The sequence below is a fragment of the Aspergillus udagawae genome (genome assembly GCF_001078395.1).
Source record: "Aspergillus udagawae IFM 46973 DNA, scaffold_1, whole genome shotgun sequence".
Classification (NCBI taxonomy): Eukaryota; Fungi; Ascomycota; class Eurotiomycetes; order Eurotiales; family Aspergillaceae; genus Aspergillus; species Aspergillus udagawae.
Genome location: NW_025091264.1, coordinates 3326377 through 3346936, shown reverse-complemented (window position 1 = coordinate 3346936; position 20560 = coordinate 3326377). Strand labels below are relative to the sequence as shown.

The 20560-nt window shown below is 49.0% G+C and overlaps 5 protein-coding genes across 5 annotated transcripts; 3 read left to right on the top strand and 2 right to left on the bottom strand.

The window, feature by feature from the left end:
* Positions 1-24: 24 nt before the first annotated feature.
* Aud_001082 (uncharacterized protein) lies at positions 25-429 on the top strand (the record flags this gene model as incomplete). Its single annotated transcript, XM_043286583.1, has 1 exon — positions 25-429. The coding sequence occupies one exon, from the start codon at positions 25-27 to the stop codon at positions 427-429; it is 405 nt and encodes a 134-aa protein (XP_043142518.1).
* A 1113-nt stretch (positions 430-1542) lies between these two features.
* Aud_001081 (CDC73 C-terminal domain-containing protein) lies at positions 1543-3035 on the top strand (the record flags this gene model as incomplete). The annotated part of the gene is made up of 2 exons (XM_043286582.1): positions 1543-2211; positions 2280-3035. 2 exons carry the CDS (start codon positions 1543-1545, stop codon positions 3033-3035), a joined length of 1425 nt encoding a protein of 474 aa, XP_043142517.1.
* Positions 3036-4344: 1309 nt separating this feature from the next.
* flbA (developmental regulator FlbA) lies at positions 4345-6716 on the bottom strand (the record flags this gene model as incomplete). Its single annotated transcript, XM_043286581.1, has 4 exons — positions 4345-4491; positions 4551-4738; positions 4799-5924; positions 6039-6716. The coding sequence occupies 4 exons, from the start codon at positions 6714-6716 to the stop codon at positions 4345-4347; spliced, it is 2139 nt and encodes a 712-aa protein (XP_043142516.1).
* A 9910-nt stretch (positions 6717-16626) lies between these two features.
* On the bottom strand, positions 16627-18808 carry Aud_001079 (origin recognition complex subunit 4; the record flags this gene model as incomplete). The annotated part of the gene is made up of 2 exons (XM_043286580.1): positions 16627-17241; positions 17300-18808. The coding sequence occupies 2 exons, from the start codon at positions 18806-18808 to the stop codon at positions 16627-16629; spliced, it is 2124 nt and encodes a 707-aa protein (XP_043142515.1).
* A 969-nt stretch (positions 18809-19777) lies between these two features.
* Positions 19778-20345, top strand: Aud_001078 (PaaI family thioesterase; the record flags this gene model as incomplete). The annotated part of the gene is made up of 2 exons (XM_043286579.1): positions 19778-19873; positions 19932-20345. The coding sequence occupies 2 exons, from the start codon at positions 19778-19780 to the stop codon at positions 20343-20345; spliced, it is 510 nt and encodes a 169-aa protein (XP_043142514.1).
* Between the last annotated feature and the right edge of the window lie 215 nt (positions 20346-20560).

Genomic DNA, 20560 nt, shown 5'->3' with positions numbered 1-20560 from the left:
TATACTCTTCGCTCATGCTCGAGAATGGCACCACGACTGGGAAGGTATAACGCGACCATCCGGCTAATTGAGTCCACCCAGCTCACAGCAACCGAGCACTCCATCTGGAGAGCCTTTCTGGACGAGGCCGTCGATCCAGAATATGCTGCTCAATATATCTGGGAAAGGATCCACGACCGTCCTAGTCATCCCCCGGAGCAAGTCTTGCATGAATTGAAACTCGACTGGAAGCGGGTTGTCACTAAGTGTCAGTCCAAACCGAACGTGCTCCTATTTCTCCACCAGCAGTCGAGTCAGTGGCCAGGCGAGACCAAGTCTCATCAGATGCACGAACTGGGGTCGAAGCTCGGGACGATTCGCACTGCTTTATGCTGCGTCAGAAGCCATCGGACCCCAGCGTATGCGTTTGTTTCGATCATGCCTGGGTGATCCCACCGAGCCTTTTCGATGACAGTGACATGGATCCCCTGCATATGGGACTTTAAGGCTGATCTAGTCGCTTTGGATATTCCAGTTGAATGCAACGACACAGAAGACATTACGCTCTCTCTGGCATCTCGTGCCCAAATGGATACGTGCTAAGTGCTATCGCGTGCTCCTGAAACTAGACATCTACCTGCTTCTATTCTGAGTACTGGGAGTTTACAAAGCTCATGTATGGTGTAGAACGATTCCCGGAAATTCAACAGATCATTCGCGATGCATTCACAGAGGATGACTATCAGGAGCAGCTCGATGCTGAGACGCTACTATGGAACGTCACGCCGTTTGGTGTATAAGGCTAAGTATCGAAATACCGATCGCGCTAGAAGAATAAGTCCACCCAACAAACGATCCTTTCTGCTGACGAGCGGTTGCTGGTTCACGTTTGAGCAACGAGCTGACCGAGCAGTAAGGGCTATATGCGGAGGTTACTCACCTGCTTGAGAGCCTCTACTGATGTCGTGGTCGAGGCTGCCGAGAGATACCCAAAGGCATCCGAGTTCATGGGCCATTCCATATCATCAACCGCGACCACTCCATCGTCTTTCTCATACTTTGCATAACCTCCGTCATTGTGGCTACTTAGATTTGTCGTCTATAAAACATTCTCGAGGGGATGAAGTATTTGAATGGCTCATATGACGATATCGAGCCCCCATTCTGTCCATATCCTTTCCACCACAATGAGGCGACATTGGTGGAACAGGGTATACTACAGATTAGGGCGCTCTAATTTTGTTTACTGCTGTGACAGCTTCCCGGGGGCATGGAGCATGGGTTGGATGCGACACTATATTAGTCTATTCTGCACTCGATGGAAGTGGAAGGGTCTGTTTGCGATCATTTCTTCTGTTGTTGAGCTGTATCTAGTCGACCTGTCGACACCCAGTATCAAATCACGTGATTTCTCGGGTCTCTTGCTCTCTTCCAACTTGCAACAACTCTTCCGAAGCCCAGCAGCTCTCTTCAACACAACCACCTTCTATATCCGCCTGGACTGCAAGAGGCTGTTCAAAACATTTCCGTAATCGTTTTTGATCAGTGTCTCTGCCGTCTAACATGGCTTCCGTCGACCCTTCCCTCCACGATCCGCTCCTTGCGCTTCGCCGTGCGATCGCAGCCGGTAGTCTTCCCACCCCAACCACCACCTCCGATCTCTCAGATGAGAATGCGACCGAGGATCTGGCCAAGGCTACCCATCTGTACTTCCGCCAGCCAATTCCACAGACCATTCCGCTGACGGCGCCGACGCGCTTCGTCTCCGCCTCGTCAGACTCCGCCGTCGATCTCCGCAGCATCTTCTTCGCTTGGCAGAAGAAAGACGTCGCAATCCCCGAGTACATCACGTCGGCGCAGGAATTGAACGAGTCGCTGAAGCAAAAAGAGCGCAAGGAAGGCGAGCCGGAGGAGAAGGTGCAGAATTTGGTCTTCGTTGAGCGGCTGGATCTCATCACTTGGCTGGAGGGTGCCTCGGATGAGAGCGAGTACATCAAGCCCCTTGAGGGTGCGGCGGCGGCCGCACCCTCTGCGGCTCCGGCGGACGCGTCTGCTGCGATCGCTCCCGGGCCCGCAGGTGCTGCCTCTGCGGTTCCTGGTGGTGCTCAGGCGGCTGTAGCTGCTCCAGGTGGACGGGCGCCGAAGGCGATTGATCCCAGATTACAGGAGATCTACAATGGAGAACGGAAGATGGGCGATCGGAATAGTGTCTTACGGGGGATAAAGCCTACCGTGAGTTCTGCCACTCCCGGCGGCTGGAAAAGCAGATCAATGAAGGGCAATGCTGACGGGAAATTTAGGACTTCTCACACGTTCGCAAAGTAGCAGAGACCTTCCTTGGACGCAACCGCTCACGAACAGGACAATACCCCCCCGGCGCGAAGCCTGGAAGTAAGCCGCAGCCCGTCGTGCCCGCCCCGTCGGCGGGACTCACCCAGCCCCGAAAGAGCGGCAGCTCCAAGAACCAAGACCCGATCATTCTCCTCTCCCCCTCCGCCTCGTCTCTCATCCGCATGTCCAACGTCCGCTCCTTCCTGCAGGACGGCGTCTTCGTCCCCCCGGACCATCCCACCCTCGCCATGCCCAGCTCCTCCAACAATCTTCTCTACATCTACCGCCCCCTCCGCTCAGAAGCCGGATCTACCTCCACCTCTCGTCCGGTCGGGGCTTCCCAGCCCGGAGCAACTTCCAAGAAACCCACCCGCTTCATCCTCGTTGACAGCACCGCCAACTTCCGCCCGGACTACTGGAACCGCCTCGTTGCTGTATTCACGACGGGCCAAACCTGGCAGTTCAAGTCGTACAAGTGGACCTCCCCGCCGGAACTCTTCAAGCACGCCGCAGGCATCTACGTCGGCTGGCGCGGTGAAGACGTCCCCCGCGAAGTCCGCGGCTGGGGCCGCGGCGTGCAGAGCTTTGCCGTCGAGCGATGGGACGAGAAAGGCGGCGTCCATGGTGCCGGCCGCTGGCGCGATCGCGAAGTCGTCGAGAATATCTGGACGGCCATCGAAGAGGGCATGAAAGCGAGAGGGTGGGGAGCCGGGTCGACGAAATGATGGGGCCCCTCAGTTTCTGGTCCTTCCAACCCTAACCCCTAACCCTCTTGTCTAAATCAGCATTATAGTATCCCATCTTCGCAGCGTCTGCAAATCTAGCAAGATCTGGTCTAGTCTCTTCTGACCGCATTCGCAATGCTCGGTTCGCGAATCAGAAGCGTACCAAATGCTTCTTTGTGCACGGCAGGTGCTGAAAGCACACGACAAGTTTTGCCCCCGCCCGATGTATCCTCTATTCGCTTTTGACTTTGATCCTTTCTCATATAGCAGGAAAAGGCGTGTTGCTGGTGTTCACTCGATTTGTCTCTTTGATATCATCCCATTTCTACTGTTGTTCATATTCTCTTTACATCGAATCTCTTTGGCGTTGAGTGAGTGGTCTTTTGTTAGACATGATACAGTCTGACTCGACTGGGCGCAGCTCCGGGCACAGATGATTCAGTGGTATTCCGAACTACCTTAAAAGCATGGAGAAATCTCTCCGGAATGGCTACCGGCGATGAGAAAGAAATATTCATGTTCTCAATATTGAATGTATTGTCAGTGACTAGATGGAATACACTCGCTGATAGGTTGAAAATGTATCACAGAAGCGTCGAAGGAAACTGGATGCAGGAAAGAGAATACTTAGACATGTACATGTGTTCTCTTCGCGTGGAATATGCTGAAACAATGGAAACTGAAAGAAAATGATAACAGGCTGTGCGGCCATGCATGCAGGCAGATGTAAATGGACAAAACGCCTTTCTAATGCTGGAAAACTGTCGGGGTTCAGTCTCCTCTTCAATATGCGAGGGTCGAACAAAGGAAAACATATTATAAACACCCCAGTTCCGGCCATTCTCTATCACATGATCCATAGATCGTAACATCTTTCATCCGTCGTGATGACTTGATTACAAAATGAAGATTATCATGAAACGTGAGCTGTTGTTGAGCTCAACCGTGTATCAAGCGTCTGTAAAATGAGAAAGAAAAAATTAATATGGAGTAGGGCGGAGTTACTCCGAGTCGGAGGCGCGTAACGGACAATGAGGTGAGAAAATTCGAGACGTATCAACGGGCCTTCGCCCTCGATGCTCCCATATTGTGGGAGCGGCGGGATTCAATCGTGCCAAAATCATCTGGAGACTTCAAAAACCGTAGTAGTCTCCTTGACTGGTCCAATAAAAGTTTGCGTGCTGGACCGTGGACGATATCACACCCCGTGTGTCTCAAAAACGTTAAGAGAACGTTGGCAGAGCTGCAATTATCCCCTACAAGGACTTTGCGCTCATGAAGATCGCAGAACGTATTCCCTCCTCACAGTTCAAGGGCGTGCCGAACGACTCATCGAGCGCTCCGGAACAGGCGCCGGAGTGGGTGAGTAAGCCCTTGGAGCACCGATCAAGTCGACATCGTGCTCCTGCAGGACAACCGCATACTTCGGATCACGTAGGAACTTGGGAACAGAGTCCTGATCCTCATCAGCGAACTGTGATTGACCAAACTGTTATCGGAAGAAAAAGAACTTACACTAGACATTAACTTGAAAACGGATGTCTGAGCCATCTCAAACAACTGCACAACCTCCTGGAGGCTTTTGAACATAGACTCATCGTCACCTACAGCCTTTGTCATACGGCTTGCTAAGCTGTTGCGCAGTGCGTGATCGATATTGAGCTCGCAAGGAGAACCAGGGGCAAGGAAAGCATTGTAAAGACCTGGAAGAACGTGAGCAAAGATGAAATAACCAATCAGAATCCCTATAAAGAGTGGCTTACCATATGCCGCAGCCAGCGTCTCACGGACAGCGTCGGCTTTCTTGAATGCACCCATTTTCTCCGCCTTGTGGTAAGCAGCCGTGAATTCCGAGACATCGAGGTAAAATGAAAGGTTTTCTTCGCATAGAGAGAAACGCAGGAATTCACGGAACAGCAGTCGCAGAGCAGGATCATGAAGAATGTGGTTCAAACGAGCGTTGTTCGAGTCTTTTGGCATACCACGGTTGTCATAGAACGTTTCGCGGGACTTGTCGCGCGCGATCCAACCGCAAACCCGCTGACCCCGCTCCGTGATACCGTAAATAGCGTACTTGGATGGCTGGAAGACGACAATGGACGCATCTGGCTGAGGATATCCCTTGTCTTCTTGAAGCATTGTAATCAGACCGTATTTGACGAAAAGCTCCGCAATGAGGACGGTTTCCCGGCGTTCAATGGTTGTCGAACAATCCATCAGCCAGTCCACGGCAGCCTTTCCGGTGAAGGTGTTCATGTAGATTTTGTCGTTGATTTTCCGTTCTTTGGCCATCTTAACCCCAACCAGACCGTTTGAATAGTCGCTCAACGAATCCGAATCCGAGGTAGAAATACTGCTCTTCACGTTGGGTCCGTCCTGACCGGCAAAGCGGCGAAAAATGACTTCGATGGTGGCCCGGTCATGCGACAGTTTATCAGTCTCCGTGTCGCGCTCCAGGTTGACCAGTTGCATCGTGTTGCGAGGGGATTCCAGCACATCTATCACGTGTCGAGCGGTGATACCATTTCTCTGACAAAATCTCTGCAAGATATTGATGCCCTTCGGAGTGAGCTGAAACAACGCGCCCTTCAGCGGGAATATTGGGAGTGCTTTGCCATCAACGGGTTCGATAAAGCGAGCGTCAACGAAACGCTGGCATACTGAGCGAGCCATCTCCTTGGCCATAGAAAAGGTGGTGGTCGTAGTCGTGGTCACAATGCGAGAGGGATCCTTGGGATCAGGCATGCGGTTCGATTGGGAGAACTTGAGCGATCCGAGGTTGTTGATAGCTTCCTCGGATGTGAAGGTGTGGTCATATTTCGTAAATCTCACACGATGCGAATCCAGTTTCAAGCTGACCATAAGGGTTGAGAAAAGGTCCATGAAATCCTACAGAAAAAAATAGCGGAAATCGTCAACAAACATTGCCTTCAAACTTTTGAGCATTCTGTGTATCATGCTGAAATTGATCCAGAAGCTCCGGCTTTCTTCTTTTTTCCATACCTTTGTAAAAGGGCGGTCATCTTCCGTCATACGCAACAGTCTCGAGGACGTTTGGTGCATCTTGGATGGGAGTGCGGCAAATCCGGCTTCCAGCTGTTCCTCTGAGATAGGTGAATTGCGTTGAAGAGTGTGGCGCCGCCTTCCGATCAAGCTCTGCTGGAATTCTACCTCCGAGGTCTCGATGCACGCGGGGCTCGATTGATCGCTGCTCGTACTTCCGTCGGATAACGGTGGGGTCAGAGGCGAAACACCTGCAACTTCGTGGGTGCTAATCTGCGATGGCTTCCGCGAATGCTTAGAAAGGCTTCCCGACGAGGCTGAGGTCCGGAGCGAGGAACTGGTGGTGCTTCCGATGGCCGAAAGATTCGCGAGAGCGCTGGAGGTCTTCTCACGGGCTAATGCAGCGAACGACCGTCGGTTGCGTCGTGAAACTGAGCCAATCACAGAACTAGTAAAACTAGTCGTCGTGGTGGTGGTTGTATTGGCCGCCGTAGTGGTGCTCGACGTCGTGGGTGCGGATGAAGTGAGAGGGGGAAGGATAGAGGAATAAGGAACGCCGGCCGGGGTGGAAGAGACCGGCACAGTTGTAGTAGATGTATGGGAATGGTAAGAAAGATGGTGATGCTGAGAGGAGGGAGGAGATCCTTGGTCGAGGCGAGTGGAGGATATGGTTGGCATTGAATAGTGCGAACCAGATAAGAAAGTGGAAAACGAAGAGCGAGGAGGGGGGTTGTTGTATGTATGTATGTTCGGTATGAGCGTAAGATAACCGGGAACGAGGAGGAGGAAATTCGTGGGAAAAAAAAAAATAAAAATAAAAATAAAAAATAAATAATAAAAAAAAGGAAAGGAAGGGAAAAATCAGAAATAAAAATAAAAATAAAATAAATTGCGTTGGAGTATGGTTGAAAGGGACTAGAAGAGAGGAATGATGAAATCAATGAGATTTGTTTTAAGGGGGAAGTGGGAGAGAAAATGAGTATGGAGAGGAGGGGGGAAGAAAAAAATAAAAAATAAGAATAAAAATAAAAAGGGAAAAAGAGAGAATAAGGGAGCGGGGAGCCCGACTTGGTTCGCTTCCTTTTCTGTAACAAACTATTTTCCGCAATTACCTTACCTAGCTGTATCGGTCAGGCTGTAATGGGACTGTAATTGCTAAGAGATCCGCTTCGAGGAGAAGAATGAAATCAAGAAGGGTAACAGGGCCACTATTCTTATACCCTGGTAACAAAGGTGGGATTTATATAGCATATAACTAAAGAAAAACCGACATAAAGTAAGACTCTGTAATAATTATTTAGAGAGTCTCAGTCCTACCAACCTACCTGCTTGCAGTTGCAGGAACCAGGATTGAAAGCCACTGTAGGGAGTAGGGGCGTGAAGAATTTGGCCTGTCATTCTTGACCCACTGTGCACGCGGACAGTTTCATGCGCCAGGCAACGTGGGCTAAGGACAGAAGATGGATAGATCATCCTTCTTTGGGCGATCAGAGGGAGGAGGGAATGCCCCTTCCCTGCAGAGTCAAGACTAGGGTGATATTACCCGTAAGCTGTATGTAATTCGAGGTTCTGTATGTACCAAACACTACCTAACCAACCTAAGTGAGTATGCTGGCAAACAATAGTTTACAGCCACAACTGCTTGATTGTTTCTGATAGTACCTATTTTTGCCATTGACGTTCGCTTTTGCTTTGCAGTGTAATGGCGACACACATATGCTGCTACCCTGGTGATCCCTTTCAGTCTGATGCAAGGAAATCCTGATTTAAGAAGAAAGGACCATTCTCGAATTTAGTATTGATCCATTTTGTTCAAATACTCCCTCAAGCCATTTCTAATTGCTTTTTAAGGTCTGTAAGTGTCGGAAGATCAGCACAAATTTAAGTACAATTTAAGCTAGGGAAAGTGTCGCAGAGATCGCCCCAGCAATATCCCAACTGATTCACTCTAACTCCATATGAAGGAGCGTAAACAAGTACTATTTTTTTATGGATTTACCCTGTGTCTAACTTGATATAAGTATGATCGTACTCCGCAGAGCTTAAATACTTTGTATTATTTGGAATTATTCTGTTGGTTTACTTCCCACTGTCACAAATGCTTCATCCATCGAGCAAAGAAAAATGTGGCTCGCGACGCGCCCTGATTGCTCCCCAACCAGGACATTTGTATGGTAACCACTGACATTGCCCCGGAAAGACCGAACGAAGAGCGAGTAGATGCCGACTGTCTAGGGACGCCAAGTTACTGCCACTTACACTCGCAACTTTATCAGAGTACTCCGTAGAGGCCTAGCGCACTCACCTTCCAAATTTGATCTCTGGGAAATTCAGGATATGGTTCAATCCAGTAATAATCAGCGGTTGTTGAGTCATTAGCAGTCCAGCAGGAAATCCCCCTTGAGATTCAGCCAATAAGAGTAGCCAATATGCAACCTGACAATCAAGGCTCTTGCCTGAAATTACGCTAGCTGCATGCCCAGGTGGCTAGTCCCCGAGCCACACAACCTTGGTGTGTTCACCAATCATAATCTCAAGGGCTGATTTCTTAATAAGACTTACAGAGTGCATCCCTCACGACATTATTGAGGGACCCTTGTACCTTGTCTTTGATTGAGGTTGTTTGGTGGCCACTGATCGTAAGCGATCAGAAACTTTTAATGGCAATAGAGACAACAAAGTTACTGCTTGACTGATACGAACTACAAAGATCTTGGACAATCTGCCACTTGGAGGTTTGCCAGTTACTCAGGTTTCAGGGGGTCCTTCATCCACTCCACGTGGGATCTAATTTCCTTCCAAGCAGACCAAGCATTTACCTATCGCAGATCGACAGTGAGCCTCAGGCCATCAAATAGACAACTGTAAGGTGGAGAGTTGAGGTTTGAGCATCTACACCACTGTACAACTAGAAACTGAGGCTGATACAACATGTAGATGCTTCGTGGTGTCTTGTGTTTGAAGTGCCTTCACGTCCAAAAGATCATGGGTGAGGAATGATCATCTCCGCCATCTTCTTTGCTGACTGCAATTGTAGAGCAGAACCCTCAAGGCGTCAGAATAGCATAAGATAGGTAATGACTCAGTTAGATTCTCGTATATTGCAGGCTCTCTGTATCCTTCAAATGCCATCCAATAATGTGATGTAGTCAAAATGGAGGAAACTGTACGATAGGTATTTACTAGGTGAGGGGAAAGGGGCGTATTCTGGATACCAATTAACGGTGTGAATAACAGCCACCCTCTCCCTACAAACCAAATTTTGTGTATCTTGCATCCTTCCATGACATTTCCAAGTACCTCCCCTTACCTGTCCTTCTCCATACATGAGCCAGAGCAAGAGTAAGACCCATCTGAGAGCGGTCCCACGTGGACGCACGTGGAGGTAGCGCTGGCGGATTGGCGGGCTAGAGTTTGTTCTAACTTGTTGGCGTGGCCAGCCGTTTTGACCTGCAGTTGGGGGTCCGTCTCGTAATGGGAGAAGGGGTCCAAGTCACTGCATCCTGTGATTGGCGATTTTGCGCCGGCATATGGCGATTTCAGCAATATGGATCAATATCCTGCCTGACCTTGCCGATGTACTCTAGGTACCGTACGTCTTCCTGTGTCAAGGATCCTTGCAACAAGTAGATGTATAGCTGTGGAGGAATAATATACAATTAGTCGACTCTATCATGTTGACATGAATTGTCAATATTGAACTTGACACTCTGCAGGGCACAATAAGTGAGGAACTCTGTAGCCTGCTCACCGCTCTATGGCATCAATCTTGGAAGTGGGTATTTTGTTTTGGATTTACCGCGTGGCCCGCCACAATTATTATCATCTAGCGCGAATTATGATTTACACCAGTTTGGTTTGTAAACCTGTAAAATGTTGATATCATCAACCTGAATCTCTTGTCCAAAAATCACTGTCAAAGCGGCAAATTGCTGTCTAGTCCGGCTAAGCTGTTAAATGGCATCTTTGAATAGTCCATCAATCCAGCAGTCGGCAGCTACTGGTTCAAGGCATCCCAGGAAGTCTAAAACAGCCACGCAAGCTGTACGTCCCCAGATTGAAACACACCCCTGGCAGTGGCTTTCTGGAGTCAAAGCTCCTGAGAGCTCGGTAGGTAGGTCCAACAAAGCAATCATGATTGCTCAGCATGCTGTCACCTGGGGTGAGTCTGACTCGCCTGTCCTCTACTGCAGCCTGCAGGTCTGATCGCCGTAAATCTGACAGGGCCATGAGGCATGAGCCTCATACGTTCTGAATAGAGTTTGGGCTTGGGCACATCGTTCATCGAAGGATTTTAGTGACATTTAGTAGCTGGTAGGGGCCCTTGTAGGCACGGAGATTATGATGGTCAACTGCAGCTCCATGTTTGTTAGATAGGTAATGGCCAATACCACTGTAAAACCGGGGGAGTTGATCAATCTTCTTTTCAGGGCTATGCTTTACATACTCCGTATAGTATGCATAACCAGACTCTTCTGGAAATGTGTCTCTGGCGCCCAGTCACACATCTATTCAGTGTCATTATGACATATCATCTAGACATCCAGCGGTGAGACGGGCCCAACCATTAGGACTGGAGTCTGGATGAATGAGTCCTTCTTGACTGTACACTATACAGGGAAATGTCTGACTTGTCACAATGATAACTCAGGAAGGAATTGCGGTCAGATAAGCTAGTCTTTTAGCGAGAACTCTATTATTCTTTTTGGCCTGTTTCATGCTCGCTCTTTTACGAAGACTGATCACGAGCCTATACCACACAGATGTCAAACACATGGAACGATTCTTAGACTGCAACTCGTTTCCGAAATCCGACCATTCCAAATATGTGTCTTCGCCTTTGGTAGTCCTTCTTTACCTTTTCGTGTTTTGCATACCCTCAAGCCATGGCATTGACAGGACTAAAATAGCGCACGGGTGAGTCGAGTTCTTTAACACTCAGCCTTATGGGAACAAGGGAGGGAATACATCTCCGCGTCTCATCTGTTGATTAGCAAAAGAATAGCGGGTGTACTCTGTATGCATCATGTCCAGATTTATATATATTTGCTTTGTTATGGTTTATTATGGACGCAGATCCTTGAACGCCACGCGAGAGATGACATTTTACAGGGATAAGCCTACCTGCCATTGGCAAGGCTGAGTCCAGACTGGTCTCGTCGAATGAGAGCACAGTCTCAGTAGGTCAATGGATTAATTATAACGATCATCATCGTGGGGGAGAAGGGACTTATCAACTGTCCGACAGTATGGGCCCTGTACTCTAGTATATACTTGCATCATACAATATCAACCATGTCTATCACCATTGAAATGATGACTTGTAACAAGCAACTACCTCACCAGAAGGTGCGGCTTCTGGACTATTCCACTGTATCCCGCATACTAAGCTGGACTATATGATGTTTATTATCATTGAAGCTCCTCTATAGAGCAGTAATGTTGAAGGGACAAGACCTGTTTTTGCGAAGTTCGCCATGAGAGTGACTGAAGTTTACAGAAGGCCTTTGGAGCTGTCAAAGGATCATACTGGAAGGATGCTCACTGTAGAACTTGCTGTCAAAGACCTACGCTGATTACCAATCACTGCATTAGACTGCTTCACAGTGCTAACTATAGACCTGTCAAGTGTCAAATATCAACAAGGGGTTTCTAAGTGCATATTGGCAGCCTCGCAGGATGATCGTCCAAATCAAGCCAGTTATCGGCAAGGAACATGTTCTAGACAAAGTCAAACAGGTCTAGAAGGTCAGATTCATAATCAATATGCCCATGCTCCTGCAGTGACACCACTTCGCCGTCCACACAGAACGCTGTCTCCAGTCCAGCATATGCAGGCTCCCGAAGCCAACGTCGATTTGAAAGCATGGCATGGAAACGTAAGCTCAGGGGTCTCGCATGGCGACAGATGAGCACTATTGACTTTCTACTTGCAGCGTTGCTACACATCCAATCCAAAGAGGAAGCTAGCTTCCTGACCCTTCGCACTACCATTGTATCGTCATAATGCAGCTTTACCTCGACAACTTTTTAGAAGCCCAGAAAGCAAATGCTCATTCATGTGAAATGACTGACTTAGCCGTAATGTCATTACAGTGTACCTATTCCAGCATCATGCATACAACAGGCCAACCTTACAGAGCAGTCAACCAAGTTTTCAGAAATCAACGGTCCGGCATCCCCAGGTCTCTGTACCATGTACGAAAACATGAAACAAGACCCCACATGTAATAGCGATTACGCTGATTGTAACTTCGACCAACTGGTGGGGCAGATGGGGCTGGCTTGTAAGTTCGTCGTTACGGCGGCGGGTGAGATTGTGGACTTGTGGGTCCTGGAATTTGCCTTGGAGTTGGGCTCCTTCAATACAGAAGTCAGTAGGTGATGGCGTGATGCTTGCTAACAAACCTCTACCTACCTCAAAATGATACTAGTTCCTACGACGTGGTGGGGAATAAAAACGCCAAGGAAGTGGGCACTGGGAGTCCAAAAGAAATCAGAGACAGCGAGGAACGGAGAAAAAAAACACATTCTATGATAGCCACGTGGTTCGACGAAGGTTTAGCATTGAGTTTACGAGCTTGTTGCGTAATAGAGTTGACGGGTGATCTCTGGGAATTGGAGATATCATTTATGATAAGTATGCTTTCTGTAGGAACGACTCCGTAGAACTAGGAAGAACCTTCATCTGATTATTACCAGATTTTGCTATAATACTATACCAAGTTGCAAGGAGAAGTGGTCATTCGGAGAAGCAGGAGTATCCCCGCCTGAGGGCTTCATCAACGCGTTCATTTGTAGCCCTTGCAAGCTTAAGGAGTACTGCCAGCTGCCCATTGTTTACAGACGGCACCACTGTAGGCATTGAGCTTGCTTGTCTGTGGCGAGCCTTTTGACCCTGATACATTGAAAGATAGCTTCAGTACTTGACTTCTGTTCACCATCCAGATACCTTTCAAAGTTACAATGTAAATAGCGGACTCCTCCCCAAGTGACAGGTCAGCATCGGGGTATCGCAGATTCTGCTTCGCTGTCTCATCGCCAAAGCCTTAGTTTTCCCCTGAACCAGTGTTTTCTTGTAGCGGTGTACCGAAGTAGGATGTAGATATCGCTGCCAAGTTTCCCGTGTGGACACTGGACACAACACTGAGCTTGCCGGATTCCGGCCGTCCATGGGCCAGAACGACATCGTCATTCCATGATGCTTCTGGAAGAGAAGGGAACAATATCCGAAATAGAACGGTGAAACCAGATCGTACCGTGGTCGACCTAATCTATATAAATTGTACTAAATGGTTTCGGAGTTTCCATCGTCGTCCGCCAAACAACTTTTTCCAGGAGGATCGGAAGGGACGCTAGAAGGCTTCGGGAAGGATTCCAGAACGCATTAGAAGAAAGTGGAGGCGCCGGGTTCTCGCTTAACGATACGATGTGTCTCACATTATTTACGTGGTGAGGCTGTTGAGGAGGTTAGACTGTGTGATGAGTCGATGTATGGGTATATGCAGAACGTAAGGGATAAAGGATAACTACCTCCATAAATACTACAAGACTCAAGAGTTGTTACGATTGCGGAGAAATCCCTGCGATCGCAGACTTGACGTATCAGTTTCCCCCATCTGTCGATCAATGCCACAATAATGATCAACCAAGCCCAACATAAGATAATATGAAGATCGGCGGTTCCTGCCCATTTTTGGATCCCATTCCTTGAAGGCAAATACAAGAAAAAACAAGGGTCATTTGGACTTGACCCAAACCTGATTGGGTCTCCAACGCCGAAGGATAAGGTTGGACGATAGGGAAACTGGCGGACTTTGATCAGTCTCCGAAAACACATTGGCTGGAGACACACGTGGCTGATCTTCCGGAAGGCGGTAAATCGGAACTCTGCAATGTCACGCAGTAACTGTGAAATACCAGTACAGTCTTGTACGGTATTGGCCTTACCTCATGTAGCGTGGTCAATATGCAATGTAACCATTACCAAATCTATCCACATAATAAAGCGGCAACAGAAACTTACCGAATTCTGGAAATGACAGGAGGCACTAACGTAAAGAGTCTCAAACAACACGAGAACAAACTAGGTTGAGTGGGGGATTTTCATCGGACAGATTTCATACATAGCATCTTTTTTGTATATTACTTACCTCGTATCTGACATCATCCTATGGGTAACGGAGTTCTCCGTGTCCCAAAAATTGGGCAAGTCTGGATGAACTGCACCCAAATCCAGGAAGGTATTATTGTCGATTACGGCTGATACACACAGTCTTGACACTCAAATTGTCTTTACGTTGTACTTATGCCTGGATTGCTGCAGAAGCAAGGGGGCGGGGAAAGCATGGATGATAGCCTCAGAAAATGATAAGTGTGCAGCAATTTTTGAGCAAAGAGAAAAAAAATAAAAATAAAAATAAAAAGGAAAAATGCCAAAACCACTGATCCTTGTAACCCACGCGAAAACAGCCTCGACGGCAAATCAGAATTCTGGGCCGATCGATTGCCCCACTCAACCTTTCACCACGCTATTGGCCTCATCGTCATACCGATTCGGGCCTAGTATACTTTCATCTCTTGTCCACATGGCTAGGAGGTTATACATATCACAAACCTGCAGAAGGTGAAGGAAGGACCTTGGGGATGTTTGCCTCTGCACCACACTCAAAGATGCAAAAGAGCGCAGGTTGACCATCGCATAATGAACAGACTGGCAGCTCTATCTATCACTCAGTGCCTTCAGTAGGTTAGATGTCAAGGACTATAGCTTCAGCTGCACTTAATCTACATCTGAGTCATGCAGATTGCCCCTAGCGATTATATACTACGGCGGCTAGGTGTGGCTGATCGAACCATTCCAGGCGTCAACGACTCATCTGCTAATTCCCATAGCCAAGCTCGCCCTCAATGTTTCTCTCAAATTATTTTGCAAGTGTACTTTGTGTGGTTTCAACTGCAAAGTCAACATCTTGATTTCTTCAAGTCTATTCTACGGTCAGAGACGAGTTAAATAAACCTTGAAGAACCGATGTTACCGACCACACTAGTACAAGGGTCCGTCACAGAGCAATCAACGGAGCGCCAGGAGCGGAAGCTACAGTTCAAAAGTACGGATTCGCTCCCCAATCTCATCTCCGGCGTCACGACTACACCTAACCCCAGCTCTCCTGAAAATGCTACAGAGTACATTTCTGAAAGCTGAACCTCCTTCCCAGCATCCGGACTTCCTGACTGCGATGGTTAACTCAGTATGTTTGCGCATAGGTACAAAGTCTTGGTACTCATGACATCGAACTGAACTCCATACACCGTCACTGTGATTGCATGCATTAGTGTCTGCCCTCGCGAGATCCTGATTCGTCCGATTCACAATAGACTGCAATATTCAGGGGGCAGTCCTGGACCTGGACTGGCCGCTATTAAGGAGACTGTGACATCCAATTTCAGTTGACTCTTGCAGAATGCAGATCAGCTTCGTCATAGGTAGCATGACCTGTACGGCTCGTGACGCTGTGCGGATGCCAGGCGATATACCGTCCCTAGTACTCCGTGCACTATTCCCGTGATTTGATGGCCGCGAGAGAACGGGACTTGAAGCCGTCTTGCGGACGTTTCGGAGATAGCTGGCTATGCCTTTCCTTGATTGTCTTAGGTGATCTCCAACGTACCGCCGCTGCCGATGATCTGTTGACCCTATGCCATGCGTATACGTACTCCGTAGTGGCGTTCTGGCGTTTCACTTCGATTACGGAGTACTACGTTGGGTATCGAATGCGAGACTCGCCCTCCCCGGTTTTAGATTGATAGCATTCTTCAGGTGAAATATATTGCATAAATGATTAAATCATAGGGTCCATGATCTCTGAAGACAAGCTTATTGAGACTGACCCTGTCCGCATACAATCCGACTTCCTAGTTCGGCCACGATCCCTACGTAGACCAAGCATCAACTGCGTCTGTATGGTGTCTAATGCCCAGGTTCGCGTCGCTTCTTCACATAGTCTTGCTTTACCCCTCGGGTATATACGATAAAGTCGTGATATCAAGGCGTTATGAGACAAAGCAGAATGGCACTCACTCTGGTCAGATTCCTTGGGCAACCAAAGGGAATATCTCTAGTATCTATTCGATCTCAGGTCTATCACTCAAAGAACATAGTATGCAATCCTGCACGTTCTTGGCTGACAGTCGCGCAGATCATCATATAGACATCGGGCTAGACTGCGGAGACTCCGTACAAGTGGTCTATTTGAAGAGGCAGCGTCTAGACAAGATTGCTGCCTGAAGACATATTGGCACTAACTTATATCCCAGTAGCGCCGATGTTAAATACTCAGGTGCCACATGGGGGTTTTCCCGAGCTGTATTGCATAGACCGTTGAACTTGTTTCATTGTTGCAGATTTGGTTACAGATTATCTGGACCATGTTCATGACGAGATGTCGCCAGATAGCCTGTGATTGGCTTCAACCTGTCCCCGCAACATGGCGCCATGTGATATCGTGTTTATCATCCCCGCCATGCACCACACAACAATCATTAAGCTAGGTGGTTTCACAAACGTGGCAAGTGACACCAGGCCGTGTCACTCACGCCACCATTTCCCTAGCGAGCCACCGGATCCCGCCATGGCAACCACCTCCTCGAAGCTGATTTCGACCCGGAACATCCGTCCATCTGCAGTCCCACTTCCCCCGCCGACAGGGTTGATCAGACCCCAGCTGACTAGCTTTTCCCACGCTTCTCGGGCCACATCTCGGCCCCAGACACGACCAGGAGTGACGGTCGCACCAGATACCGAAGCTGACGTCTTAGCGGATGTCAACAGTCGGACATATTCCGCATATGCTGCGGGGAAGGACAATGCAAGCGGGGCCAGATTCTGAGGCTGACCGGCTTCGACGCCTGGGTCGTACAGCGCTGTCAGACGGGTCGCGGCCAGCAGGAGCGAGAGCGGAAGAGACGACGGGCTTGCGGAGATAGTCGCGGATGTAGAGAAGGGAAGGGGAGCAGGATCCGGGCACGATAAATCCTGGCCGCTGAAGGTCTTGGGTGTTGGAATGTCGAATGAGCAGTCGTAAGTGCTGTAGTGCAACTCAGTCATCGCCAGTAGGGCACTTGTGAAGAATTCTTTGACAGATTTTGTCTGATGGTATATCCTCTGTAGATGGTGATTGAACGATTCGTCGGCCCAGAGTCCCTATCAGATGTGGATTAGTATCTTCTGACAAGCGAACCCGACCCAGAAAGCAGTGTACCTGTAGATATGTCCTCCACCCATCCAATAGTGTGTTGCCCTTCCCGGGTTCGACATTGTCCAAAAAGCGCTGCTTCTCGCTGTCCTCCAAGTCCAACGCCGCAAAACAGATTTCCGAGAAAGCTTCGAAGCTTCTGGGAAGTGGAACGTAGACATATCGATGACTGAATCGACTCTTAACACGCTTCTCCAACATCTCGGTCACATCGACTTTCGTGGTAAGCCCCAGCACAGCGATTGGAGCTTTGCGAGCTTGTGCGATATCAAATAGATTGTAGAGCAAGGTCTGTCGGGGGTGAGTCGCGAACAGGTCAAACTCATCAAGAATGATGATGATAGACTTAGCCGCCGTGACGGCCTTCGGGTTTCCAGAAGGGCCGAACAATTCCTCTGGATGAGACAGGAGAGCAAGTAGAGTCGCCATCGTGTCGGAGTAGGTACTGACTTTGCCTGCTTCTTCTTCGGTATTGGTCTCACGACCGAGTTGGCGCCACATCTCCCGGAGCGCAAGTCGATCGTCTGTGTGTAGGAAGCCGTTGAGTCGAACCACATGAAATTCATTCATGTGCTCTTTCTTCAGCGACGATATTATCGTCTCCACAATGGCGGTTTTGCCGCAGCCACGAGACCCAAGGAGCAGCATTGAGTTACCTTCGCCAGCGGTGACTGTCTGCTCAATGAGCTGACGCACCTTGGAGTATTCATTCTCTAGCCCTTTCAACGGAATGAGTTGCTTTCCATTGAGCTTTTCGAGAAGCAATTTTGTCAGAAGCTGTAGTTCTTCATTAAGTCCTCCCTGAACAAGCCTCTGGAAGCATTCCGCATAGTCAGGTAGAGGATCGGATGCGACCATACTGTCGTCTTTCTCGATCGCATCCTGGTGAGTGACGTCTTGCTGAAGTTGCATCGAAACAAGGTCGTCCAATCCATCTTGATAATCCTCTGGAGCCGGAGACTGTAGCGATTGTTGTCGGTTCTCAGGCTGACCTTCTTCTTCATGCTTCTCTGTGGGAGCGTATCTGACGGAAGCTCTCTTAGACCTCGTTCTGGCTATTCCTCCCTTCTGAGGGTGCGGTGAGTTCCCCTCAGCCTCTTCCGTCCCCGGCACCAGTCTACTTCTCCTTGTGCTCCGTGGCGTTCGTTCAGATGGTCCGGCGGATGATCTGGTCCTCTTCACTGACGACGGAGTATTGAGAACTTCTTCCTCGTATCTCTGCGGTGGCTTCCGTTGACGTCCGCTCGATCGAAGGCCACTCCGCGAGGGAGTCTCCACGTTCGCCGAGTTGTCTCCCGCCCCATTCATGGCTGTGTCCGCACCCGCATCTGGCTCGGCCCTTGAGGATTGTTGTCGAGATATCTTCGGAGCAGCTGGCGATTCGCCCAGGCCGGTCGGTGACAATGCAACCGAGTGAAGATCCTCACTGTCATCTCGCATTTGAACATCACCGTCCTGGTCTGCAGACTGTATGTCGGACAACCTCCTCCTCTTCGCCGCTCTTGGGTTCGTCATTTTGTGATGTCGAGTCCTCGGTAGTGTTTAGAAGGGATGTCAAAACCGTGGGAAGGGAGGGCGAAACTGCTGCGATGTAGGCTACTATCTTTCGGGCATTGGTCGAAGTAAAATCTCCTCGAGCATTAGACGGACATTGAGCTTTGGTCGGAGGTCAATGGCCGGTGTTGACGCCGATGCGACACATCAAAACCAAGAATAGACCGCTTGGGCGGACAAAGCTTTCTGACGGGATTGCGACCGAATCACCTACATAGGCATATCGACATTTAGAGGTAAGCAATATGAAACGCTGGGATACACTCCCACGTACGTGGTCAATATTCTGGACTGTACGCACTGTGTTTTGATGGGGTCAATTGAGTACATCCCAATCGATCTCAAATTGCCTTGCCGCGTTGACAAAAGATGATATCGTGGTTTGGGCAAAACGCGTGACACGAGATCAGGTAACTCTCTCTGTGCCACAAGAAATTCAATGCCAAACTATTTTGAGCAAAAACATTTATTCTAGGAGAAAGTCTGACATTGTTCGGGCTATCATGATTAAATCGACAGTTCGATGGCTTAAATTTCGCTCAGCGATGGTTGTGAATGATCAAGTTTCTGAATATAAACCACCTGGTACATGACACTACATTGTACACGGGATCCTACAGCGTCCTTGGTGGCCATTAATAACGGACAGTGAAGAGATTGCAGGGGTGTCACAGGTTGCTGGAAGAGAAAGCAGATGTCTGTGATGTATCCCAAGAGTTCTCTTCAAATGATACTCAATGCATGAGAACCCTTCAAGACCGACTGACTACAACCGCCAACCTCGGTTATCGCCCATCCCCCTCGTGTTGGATTTCCAAGCTGTCCTCGTAGACAGAGAAGACTTTCCTTTAAGAACAGAAGGAATCAGCACACAATCGCCTCGCATCGTCTCGTTTCTCACTATAATAGTTCACCGTTAGACTTGGAACCATGTCCTCATCCATTAAACCACCATCCAGAAGCCTGGATGAATTCGAGGAGCTCGTCTATGAGTACTCCGTACGGATGGGCCAACATGATCAGGAGGTATAGTATGGCCCTCACCTCTCAATAACCCCAGATCAAAGTCTAACCCAGCGTCCAGCATTGGGACTTTGATCCCCGCGCCTGCAATCTCCGCTTCGAATCCGCTACCCGTGGCCCCCCAGCACAAGTTTCATACCTTCTCACCGTAGCCCCCAAACAGTGCAATTTCCTGGGTAATCTGCACGGCGGGTGCGCCGCCACGATCATCGATGTTCTCTCCACCGCTATCCTCCTGGGCATCTCGAAACCAGGTTTCTTCTCCCTCGGTGGCGTCAGTCGCAATCTCAAGGTCACTTATCTGCGCCCCGTGCCGGTGAACACGGAGATACGACTGGTATGCCAAGTCGTCCATACGGGGCGCCGGTTGGCGCTTTTGCGTGCGGAGATCTCGAGGGCCGATAATGGGGATATCTGTGTGCTGGGGGAGCATGAGAAGGCGAATACGGACCCGGAATCGAGCGGGAAGATATGACGTGCGTTCTCCATTTGTCCCGGACTTATATAGATACCTTATCTAGTATTTTGTTCTATCACCGAAATTCCGGGGTGCTAGAGTTAGATTAGGCTCATGAAACTTGGCTCTGACGAGAATCGATCCCTTACTGCGAGACCGAAGTATTATAACCAATTCGATCTCCAGCCATTCACAGCAATTATGACCAAGGATTTGCCCGCAAGACCGTTCTG